Source organism: Lissotriton vulgaris, chromosome 3_1 (assembly GCF_964263255.1).
Source record: "Lissotriton vulgaris chromosome 3_1, aLisVul1.2, whole genome shotgun sequence".
In the NCBI taxonomy this organism is placed as follows: Eukaryota; Metazoa; Chordata; class Amphibia; order Caudata; family Salamandridae; genus Lissotriton; species Lissotriton vulgaris.
The window spans coordinates 479,217,227-479,229,294 of record NC_141689.1 but is presented as its reverse complement, the minus strand read 5'-3'; the positions used below and the strand labels follow the sequence as shown (position 1 = coordinate 479,229,294).

General features: G+C 38.9%; 1 protein-coding gene across 4 annotated transcripts in view; it reads right to left on the bottom strand.

Moving 5' to 3' along the window:
• The window catches only part of MAST4 (microtubule associated serine/threonine kinase family member 4), a 1,854,902-nt gene that overhangs the window by 772,499 nt on the left and 1,070,335 nt on the right, over window positions 1–12,068 (bottom strand). For all 4 annotated transcript variants that reach the window (XM_086960700.1, XM_086960701.1, XM_086960706.1 and 1 more), the window contains one exon: window positions 5,943–5,974. In XM_086960700.1, coding sequence (XP_086816826.1) covers window positions 5,943–5,974 — 32 coding nt within the window. The remainder of the gene's footprint in view (window positions 1–5,942; window positions 5,975–12,068) is intronic.

Here is a 12,068-nt window from a genome sequence, read left to right as displayed (position 1 = left end):
TTGCTGGCATCTCTTGTGCTGTAGTGTAGGGACCGGGGGAGGCTGAGCCATAATAGGTTTTCAGGATATCCACATTAGATATATTTGTATACAATGGAGCTAAATAGAACTCATTAACATAATTAGTGGTTATTACCATAATTAGTGGTTAACTTGAACAAAGCGTTGTCACAAGAGGATGCAGCCCGACAACTAGAATGGTCGACCTCGAAGTTGGGTAACCGGGTTCGAGTCTCGGCAACAACGCTCAACAACCTGTGATTTTGGGCAAATCACTTAATCTCCCCGTGCCTAACAAAAATGAAGGTGCCCATCTGTAACGAAACTGGTGCTCATGTAAAGTGCTCTGAGACCCAATGTCTCAGGTCTAGTTTGCGCTATATAAAGCTAGATATAAAAAAAGGAGAGGGCAAATAACACATTATGACACAGGCCCCACTCTTTTCAAGACCCCCATACTTTTCAGCAAAATGTATAGATTATAAATTAAAAGAATGTCTGCCTTCTTCATTAATAAGGAGGCAGCTTACCTGGCCATAGCACTAGATGATACAAGATGCCAAAGCCAATGCGTTTTGCGTTACCCTGAAGGGGATTTTAAAAAAAACTTTATCAAGTGCTTGTGGAATCTGGGACAAAGGAAAGAAGAGTACAGGAGGCCTGCATTAAGTTGATGACATAGGCCCACAAAAACCTCCAACATATCTGCCTGAATATTTGTCATGGATGTGGCCCTCCTTCACTTATGATAGACGTGTCAGTTGTGGAACATTAAAATTAGCTCAACATAACTTTCCTAATTAAAGTATTCAGTTTAACTGCCATATGCAATTTTATGTTATGAAATTATACCTCAATGATCACACAGTTTGGGCCTCATCAAACTGTACTCTAAGAGCACTTAACTATAATTATTCTGGCTACAATTCTTGGCAATGACCAAACTATTTTTATTATGTTTCATACAGTCAAAAACTATACATTTGGTTACTTGTTTTCCAAAAATGGCTAAACATATGTAAATCAAACGTGAATCAATTATTGCATGGCCTAAGTATGTTTCTACATGCTACAGCACACAAATATTTATCCCGAAGTGCAGTGATTCGTTTAGGTGATTCAGTAAAAATTTGTTATGATAGTGTTACACAAATGTATGTGCACAAGTGAATCCATGGGGTATTTATCCTATAAGATTTTCAGTATGTCTGAATAACAAAACCTTTGCACCAACTTCTATTTTTTTTTTTACAATGAAAATAAAATGATTTTAAGAAATCCATAAACAACCTGAAAACAGCCACAGTGGCATTACTTTTCTAACCATGACACATTATTTTCTAACATATCAGGTTTGAGTTAATTTCTCTTTTGACCATTCCATTTTTTTTGTGGCTTTTTCAATATCCTCTATTGACTAACTGTTTATCCATATAGGACTGGAATCTGGGTTGCCTAGTGGGGAAAATTCTCTCACCACCATGCAAAACTCGCTTCAAGACCAGTGAATGCTGTTCTCATCTACCCACTAATAGTGAGGAACTGAGGCTGATAGCTAATTTAGAGAATGTGTTGGAAATACATGGAGTAAGAAGCACTAAAGCTCTCATATTGATTTAGTAAAAATAAAAAAGTATTTTATGGTTAAAACAATGCTGAGAAGAATAACAATTGACTAGTCTCTACAAAATTGAATGTGGTTATTTACAAAGAAAACTTACACTAGTGAGTAAATTACACATATAACTTTGCAACTACACTTTGAGTAACTTTACAACTTTTTTACTAAATCTGCGTGTAAAGTTACTCAAAAAATGTAGACTTACACATGTCAATGCCCTGAACAATGGGGTGGAGCAAATAAGTTACAACAAAAAAAACAGTAGTAAGTACAGCACCTCACATGACCAACCACTTGTACTGCAAAACCCTTCCACCGAAAATAAGGAGGAAGGGACTAAAAATAAAAACCATAAAGGAGATAACATAAAATGTAATTATTTAAATTAGTTTACAAAAATAAATAAGTTAATGTTAAAAAAAATTAATAATAATACACATGTATTATTTAATGACCTCTTTTGGATTTACAGAATATAACAATGTGTGTCATTAAATATGATTAAACTACTTAATTCTATATATCACTTTTAATAATAATTAATGAAATATAAAATAGTTTTTTTTGCTTGATGTAGGAATGTATTTTTTCATTTTAAAATTTGTGTGAAATATAATTTTTATTTAATCTATTCACATTATTTAACGTTTTATTTCAAAGTTAAGTTAATAGTGAAATTTTTCATTAATTCTATATTTAAATAAATATACAACCAGTTTTAATAAGTCTTTATGCTTTTGTGCGTATATCCGCCTACTTTCATAACAACGATTTGCATGTATGACGTTGTCGAAGCATTGTGCTTGTCATTTTAGAAGAATAATCAGGGACATTTCAAAATAATAGGCAGATTGCTTAATTTGCTACTAGAATGCAGTAGAAGAGAGCAACTTTTATAAAGGCGGAGGTGAAACGATTTTTAAAATTAAAACAAGCAAATACTTGGATTCAATGCAGGGGAAAATTGGCAGCTCACTGGGTTAACTATAAAATGTAGATCTATTATCGACTCCAGGAGGCTACATCGATTGTGGTAATTAAACGGAGCAAGAGGTAGTGAAACTATCTGAAGATGTTGCAGCTTAGTGACAAAGATGTGCCTTGTTGATCCTTGGCTTCGGAACTTCAAATATTGAGCTTTTCTTTAACATAACACAACAGTGGTAAACGATTACTTTTGTTTTATTTAGGCAAAACTGTCCTCAGGACTATCTTCTTGACATTAACTTCCTTTGAGTTTGCCTGGGATTGTTCAAAAGACCTCAGTTCTTTTGCAGGGGTGATCTTGCTACTTGTGTAGGCTTTTCAAGTGTAACATCAGTTAAGTGATATTTCTGGACCTGGAGCAACGCTCGCTTCTAGTGCAAGACAGCATCAGATGCCAGGCACTCTGAAGACAACTTCAGCTAATGGTCCAGCATGCAAATACTAAAACCTGTGTATCTGTCCCATGCCGTGGAAGCATGCTTAGGCGAACAAAGATTTAATAGGAAATGGAGACATTACTTCCTTCTTTTCTCCAATAGACAGAAAAGATTCCTGCTGGCAGTGCATCTATTGCATACTTGGGTTTGGTCCTGTTCTAAAGTTCCAGTTGATCAAGTATGGGTCCTTACTGGCAATCTGGAGTCTGATTTTGGTGGCTATCCCTCTAATTATTCCATAAAAAGTTGACACAATTGTGGCTTATACTTTTGCTACAGCATAGTTTATTCCTCCGCAAAGAGAGAGTAGCACATTGGTCTCCAGCGATCATTTCAGAAAAAATCCAGCATGTTTGAACTCTCAGTAAATGAGGCAAAGCTCTCTCCTGACTCACTGCTTCGCGGCGTGGAAATCACGGATCCAACTTGCATCACGCCCTACAACGGGCATTAAAGAAGCCAAGTGTGGGAAAGACTCTTAGCTAAATATCTGAATGAGAGAGGTGATAGCAAAACAATTACACCTTACTGCTGCATCTCATGTCTCTTGCGTAAGTATTGTTTTACTGGGAGCAGTGGTGGATGGGTAGGCAGGGCCATTAACATTTGATCAATGGATTTGCTCACAAGTTAGGAATCAGATATTCAAGTACTTTCTTAACTTATTTTGGCTGGCTAAGTCATCTAATTTAGCAGTTCTAAATTTAGAAAGTTGAACAGGAAATCAAAAAGTATAAATCACATGCTTGTGATTCTGGCAAAATTATATACACAGCACTTTATGGTATTAATTGCTGCCTTTGAACCCCAGATCTTCATTTAGCATTAAATTGTATTGTGTATATGAATAAAAAACTAAATCAAGAAATATTCTTCAATGATGTAATTCCAAAAAGCAGGGTTGGATATGTTGCTGGTGAAAATCGGAACCAGAAGGTATCGGAGGGTATGGCTTTTTTCACGATGCTATGTGGAATATCATTATTTATTTCATACATTAATATAGTTCTATATGTACTTCAAATCAGCCTCATGCGATTAATAGGTTTAGTACTACAAAGAAATTATAGAACAGAGCTGCATCAAGAGCCGAAAAGGTAGGTTTTAAGATTGCGTCAAAAACCTTAAATTAGAGTTGGACTCATTTGTTTTTAGCATGCAAAAAATAGATATTTTTCATTAAAGGTGTCCTCTTCAAATATTTAATGAATAAAAATAAGATGATACATGTGTATTACAATTAAGAGTTTCCAGCAGCATCTAATTATAGTACTATTGGTCAAGCAGATTATTAATTTGACCAGGAAAAAGAGGTGCCATTATTTGCCTGTTATTTGCGGGAATCCATCACGATCTACAACTCTGGTTTGTTACCACTGATCCAAGACTAATGTAAAAGTAATAAGGTGATTTGTTGGTGTGCTGTTCTGCTGCTGAACAGAACTGCTGTAGCTATGCAGACATCTTCCTTGTTGTCAGCTGAATACATTTACACAAGATGACGATGCACCTAGATCAGAGTCATAAGTAATTACTGCATATCATAAATACTTACTGCATATCATAATTACTTACTGCATATCATAAGTACTTACTACGGACAATCTGGGAAAGGATCCATCCGAGCAGCGATCCACAGCTGAGACATGCTGCGTTACAGCAAACACTGAACCACTTGAATTAGTGGTCCTGGTCTTCCAAAAGGATGACAGGCCTATCTGTGCTCTCCCAGGTACAAAGCCATATTAGTCATCAACCACTTTGCTATGTGACAGATCTAAGATAAGCGGGATGATTGCTTATTCTCAATCTTGCAGCTCTAGCATTTGCTATTGTTGCCACTATACCACTGGATGTGAATAAAACAGCATCAGCTTTCTGCCTAGGTGGTCTAAAGGTGTTCCTCTTTACCCAGCAGAAAAATGCTACATAGAGGGGCATACATAGGGCAAAATATGTGCAATTGACATTTACAGAAAACAATCTTTATGATAACATGATTTCATCAACCTGACCATGCTTCCAATCCAGGCTACTAAATGTAATTGCTTGAATTCTAGATCCTGGGAACAATATCCATGTTGTGTCTCCTCTGTCTCTTGCACTTTCTATAGAATTTTATTCTTGATTTCAAATTACAATAAGCAGTATATGATTTACTCACTCTCTACTACATTTCTCAAGAATGTCTAATGGGTTCCCACCAATAATGCTGCTAGGTTTAACCATTACCCGAAGTGAAACACCCTTATGCTACTAATATTACCACCAGACTCATGGTAGATGATTCTTCTTTCTAGATCTCACATTTAGACAGTCTTCTCTTTTTTAAAGCAACTACATTACTGGATTACTGACGCATATTTATATCTTATTAAATATGAAAACAAAGAATCTCTGGTTCGCTCACAATCAATGCCACACATTTCCTACTTTAGAATGGTATAGTCTAACAACCTAATTCCCCTTTATTATCTTAATGATGCAACAATTTCACAAATGGTACTGCAGTACTAGCAACTTTGGATTGTCAGAGGGTAAATCAAAAAATAATTAAAACAAAGGCACAAATTATACTGCAAACCTCCAATACTGGTCATAGAGGACAACTTTAAAATAAGACTTTTATTCAAATTTTCAAACACATACAGAGGTAGCCATGCATTTACATGTAGTAATTAGGTGTGCACCATAAATCTTTTTACAGGCAACACTATACTATTAGATTAAAAATTAATTTAAATACAGTAGCTGGTACATGGATAATCATTATACTAAAAAAAATGAATACATTTTAACATTGCGCTGATTTTCAAGGAGAAGATGTAGCACCGTTAACAATCAACAGACAAAAGAATTAAGCAGCGAGCAACAAGTAAAAACCCCTCTTTACTTACAGACTTCCTCTTCTTGGAAGGCTCAACTCCTTCTGCAAAAAACAACAAACAGTATGTTAGAGCCCGTGCATTGATTGAAATGCACTACATTTGAATTGTCACAACCAATCAAACTAACAAACCCTTTTTTGTTGTTCCATTGTGAAGACAAGTGATCTTCAAGGGAAGTGACAGCATTATTTCATAAACAAAGTAAAGCATGGCTTTCTCACAACCGAGTCAGATGTTCCCAAATGGCTTAAGCTAGCAACCACACTCCGTGGGAAACCTAAGAAATATGAGCATATTTCTTGTAGGCCATCAATATGGGCGTAGTCAACAACAAAAACCGCAAATAAATGTTATAACTAAGAATGTTCGATTGTTTGCCCAGTGCAGTTTTTTTAGTTTGAAGCAGCAGAACCACTTTAGCACAACACCAATGGCTATCAGATCAGCAATGTATCGTATTGAATTGCAGCATTAACACAGCTCTTACCATTCTTATGTGGAGTGCTGAAACGCTTGCCTCTAGAGGTAGCACGCTACTCATTGTAAGGTATGTGGTTGGGAAGATGCTGTCCTTGTTTTGACCCAATTCAGGAAGTGTTTAATTTTGTGTGTGATGACCACCAAGGTACCATTCTCATGGTATGGGGCGCAACACTTAACAGTGTGCTGGATATTGACGTGTGAGAGGTAGACGTGCAGTTTTATGGTTTTCAGTATGCTGGAAGCTTTGCACAGCTCTATAGGTTCCTTTGTGGCAATTCATCTGCTTATAGTCTGCTTAGCTCGTTACTGTACTGGGTTGTGCAATCTGAGATTGTGTGTATAGTTGTGGCCCTGAGCTGGCATGGATGGAGGGAGAGAAGAGTGGAGAGATCTGTTGGTACTGGCATTGTTATTATCAAACCATATCAAAGTGTCATTTTGAGATATAAAGAAGAGGTTAGAGAGTATAGATATTTGGGATCTGCAGTAGTGGGCTATATTAAAGTCCTCTATATTGTCCAGTAGTGTGTGACTGAGCTCTTCAGTTATTCCATGCCTGTCTATTTAGTGAGGTCTAGTTTTATAACTGTACAGTACTGGTGATGGATAACCCTCATAGCAGATGTGTTGTAGGTGAACACAGGAGGTATAAGGTATAGTTGGCTGCTGACAGATTCATTATGGTCTTAGTGTTATGTACCTCCAATGTAGGCCTAAATAGCTAAATGACCTTTCATCTACAATTGTCCTACCTTGCTCTGCATAACGGTTCTAGCACTGACCTTTTGCCCAGTTATGTTCTAAATAAAAGTTGAAGGGTTTGCTTGAAACTAGCCTAATTTATTATGCATGAGGATTCCTAGAAAAGTCCCCTGCACACGACGTACATAACAGCATGATAAAAGTCATGGTCATCTTCATCCTAGGTCGAAATAACTACTTTGTATAATTGCAGGTATTTATATAGGCTCATTTACATAATCCTACTCATAACATATCGATTGAGTAAGGAACCCGATGCCATCTTTATGGTATAAAAGATCTACATCAAACACTAGATAGACAGAGGAGAAGCTTCCACACTGACACAGGACGCTGAGATCCTTGCATGCAGAAGCTCAAGCACGGAGTAGTCGGACATCCTTAGCGAGGTGTCTAACTCAAGAGTAAGATGGGGTCCATCGTTCTCTCCCATCAGGTAATGCTGTTGGGTCTTTCTTAGAGGATTCTTGGCTTAACTCCTACATACATACTAGGTACACTTAGGTAGGGTTTGCATCGTAGGAGTATCCTTGATTACCGTAATGTCTATATGCCTGCATATATTCACTTTTTTAGCAATATGGTAGAATTGCCCCTTCTATTCACTCTGTTTGTGCCTGTAATTGTATACATCTGTTTCTGTCTAATGATGGTCGCAACAAACATGTTTTATACAAGAATGACGCTGGTTCAATAAATGCTTATTGATTATGGCCCCATTGTTTATTCTGTGTATCTCTCTAAAGACTAAGTGAGCACGAGTGACTAAGCAAAAAGTACTGTACTGTTTCCACAATCCCTGAAGGATCAAGGGCAGTCATGTCGATAGTTGCCAGAAACTATTCGCTCCTTGGTAAGGTTAGGGGGCTTATGGTGGCACTATGAGCTAGCTGGTCTAAAAGCTAACTCATCCTCTGAGAGTGTCTGGTATCAGTCTGGACACCAATCGCTTAGTTTATGTTGTCTAAACTGGCCGATCGTATGGATATTTAGGGACTAGATGATATTAGTATTATTTTGAGCTATAACTGTTATATATGCAACTACAGAACTATATAATGCCACGGTGGACCATATATAATCGTTTTCTTGAGATTAAATTACCTTTGAGAGATATATATATATATCTCCTCCTCAAGTATGCTGGTTATACCAAGAGGTGGCACAGGGCATCTTCCAATAGTGGTGAAAAACCAGGCTAGATCTTTTTGCTATCATCAGTAATGCGCAAGGTCAAAACGTTTGGAAGCTGCATTTTCCGAGAAGGCTCTCTCTGGGAGATGTCCTCTGGCTAGCAGGGAGCACAGGATTGTTTACCCTTTTCTGCCTCGGCTTCCTGAAGTCCTGAAAAAGGTCAGGAATGACTGGGCCCTTGTCATTCCAGTGGCTCTGGATTGGGCAGGAGAGTGTAATACCCAAATCCTCTGCACAACAATTGCACATTACTGCTAAGACTCGGTGTCAGATTAACAAAGCTGGGCTTGAAAAAGTATGAAATCAATTTATGTGGATTTATTGCCACATTTTAAATAGATGGTATACTTTTTGGGGAGTCACAAAAAATAGCAAGAGTACTCCTGGACTTCTTTGAGTGTTAGTTTTTAATGTGTTCCTGTGAATTAGAGCAATTTGCCCCTCTGGTCTTTTGACAGCCACTCTAGGTACAGACTTTAAGAATATGTATAATCCAGTTGTAGGATTCTGAGGCACAGTACCTCATTCCAAAATGGCTACGAAATGGAAGGCAGTGGCGGCTCGAATAGGGCGTGCGGTGAGGCGGGGCTAGTAAACTCGGACATACAACGGAACGGAGGAAAGCTATGCGAGCCGCCACTGGGGACAGGATGTAGAGTGGCCAATTCAATGTGGTATCTGTATGGCAATGGGGAACAGTTAAGAGACTGACTGCCGTATCCACTCCCTTTCCCCTTGAATATCTGTTTATAGTATAACCGCATGCTGAGTTGTAAATTACAGACAGTGCTTTGAAAATGATCTCAAAGTGATGCTAACATTTCCTGTGCTTATCTAGACAGCCATGTTATGCTGTTAAGTTTTTCCTGAACATTCCAGCCCGTCATAGTCACCGCCCCATCCCCCTTCCCCCGTCCCCCCACCACCTTTTTCCAACACATGAGGAGTATCTGTCAGGCTCAGCAAATGTCAGCCTGACAGGCACTCTTCACATTTGTGTCAGACCGCCATGTGCGGTAGATGTGCTAGATGCGCAGGTACCTGACTGCTTGAGCCAAATTCTCAGGGAGTCTAGATTTCACAGCCCAGGAGAGCGCTGCGAGGTTCTCCTCCTCATGATAAGGGGACATGTCACTGAAAGACTCAGGCCTGGGAACTTCAGTTTTAAGATCATAAGTGCCCACGCTGTGGTGTGTGTGTGGTGTGTGTGTGTGTGTGTGGTGTGTGTGGTGTGTGTGTGGCGTGTATGTGGTGTGTGTGTGGTGTGTGTGTGGTGTGTGTGTGGTGTGTGTGTGGTGTGTGTGTGTGTGTGTGTGGTGTGTGTGTGTGTGTGTGGTGTGTGTGTGTGTGTGTGTGTGTGGTGTGTGTGTGGTGTGTGTGTGATGTGAGTGTGTGTGGTGTGTGTGTGGTGTGTGTGTGGTGTGTGTGTGGTGTGTTTGTGTATTTATGAATGTTTGTGTATTTGTCTGTGCATAAGTGTGTGTGTTTATGTGCTTGTAAAAGGTGAGCATGCTTATGAATGGATGGGTGTGAGTGAGTTGCATGGCTGTGTGAATCTGTGTGCACACATAAAAGAGTGTATGTATTTGTGCGCACATTTAGAAGAGAGTGTGTGTATCTGTGTGTGCATCTGTGTGCATGTAGAAGGGTGTGTGCGGGCGGTTCGTCTGACCACTACCTCACATTATGGACTGCCACTGGCCCTGACACAGTTGCATGAATCATTTTGCATTTAAGTTCCCTGAGTAGCCTTTCTGCAATGTCTTACACTATCAATTTGAAAGGATAGCCATTTAAAAAGATATTCATTTGCAATTGAGGCCAAAATAAAATAGTAAAAATGATAAATGAATAAACAACCAATGAGCCAATCTCATTTATTGACATGCATTATTAAGAAGCTCACATTGCATATGATCGATTTCTCACTGGAGAGTTCTTTCAGTTCCCATTATTCTGCCGAAAATAGATCTGCATACTACTACATTAGCAAATATTTCTGTGTTAACGAAGGTCACAACCAATGTCTGCAGGTCTTGAAATGGAACAAGAGTGGTGCATTGGAGCAGCTTTTCAAAAGTCTCTTTTACCCATGGTGTCTTGGTAAGAGTGTTTTCATATTGAATGTAATCCTCGACATACCCATGCATATTTCTCTGTTAGTTCAGTCTACTTCCACCAATTCCTCCTCTCACATATTCCTGACAGCCATGGCCTTTCCTTATCTCATGTAGGGCTGGGCTTTGTAACGATGTTATGTAAACTGGGGCCCCTCTTTCGTATGACCCTCTTTCTTCCTGCCTCCTCTGAAATCCTCCACCAACACAAGGCGTTCCAATCCCTGGATGAGAGGGCTCTTTTGAATCCATGGCTTTGCAAATCACACCCAAAATCATTGTGAAATTAGAAAATGTTCAAGTTGGTGGCATAATTATACTAATGTAGATTACAAATAAAAATCCCTCCCAGAATGTGAACTATCTGTAAGGCAAGATGTGGGCTATTTACCTGGTAAAAGAAAGGTCGACATTGGTGTTAGTTGCAGTCTCTGTAAAAAGTGATATTTAGGAACCCGGGTTTGCCTCAAACCCAGCTAATGGGTGTCTGTGTTACATGGTGTCTTCGCACTGAAATCCATAGAGACAACTTGCCATATTATTAACGCCCGAGGTTTTATGCGATTCATATAACATACAATTCCAAACCAGGAACCTTGGCATCAAGTGAAAAGGCATAGGCTATCCCAAACCAGTAGTGCAGTATAGCCAGATAAGTTTGACTAACCATCAGGATACCATAGTAGAACCACACGTCAGAAATTCCTGAGACTGAGTAACCTTAAGAGCAGAATATCGCCCCTTTTGGAACCTTTAAAAGGGCTAGTGAAAGAATGGAAGATCCTATATGTCTGGAAATACACTCTTAACCCACTGGCCTTTGCAAGAGGACAGAACCTGTGAACACCGCTGTGGCATTAGACCATCCGCTACCAGAATACGTGGGATATTCAACATATGTGTGCAGGGAGCTTGTTCAGTTCTTTTTAAGAAGGCTGACATGTTTCTGCGTATATATTTGTATGTCCGAATCAGGACTGTACCCTTTCAGTGCGAGTTATGATGGAAACATCTTTACACATACACAACCAAGTATTCCAGTAGTCTTTGATCACTTGGAGTTACTTGTACTTCAAGAAGAGTAAGTCACAGAGTAAGAGGCAGACCATTATAGATATTAATATGAAACCGACGACCCAACCAGAGTGGTTGGAAGGCAGCCGCATACCTCTAGATTGGGAAACGGACATTTTTACATATTTAGGTTTTTACATATAGAACAACTCACAACTGATTACAGATCGGATGTATAGCTATAGCAAAAATGCTACTTTTACCCAAACTACTGAACCACTTTATGGTTCCAGCAGTTCTACTACATGGGAAGTTTTTGTCTCTTTTGAATTCCTTGCTGAAGCCGGCACAATTAATGTGGGGTATGGAGAAGATATGAGTAGTTGTGAGTACACTCATGTATTCACTGAAAGAGGGAGACCTGGGGTCCCCAAGTAAGGCCTCTACTACTTCACTGGCTAATTACAATGTCCTATGTATTGACTTTCATGTGTGTCTGATCCAGAGCAAATTGGAAGTACCACAATACATTTACAGATTTTAGGGCACACCCCCTTAACTGGAA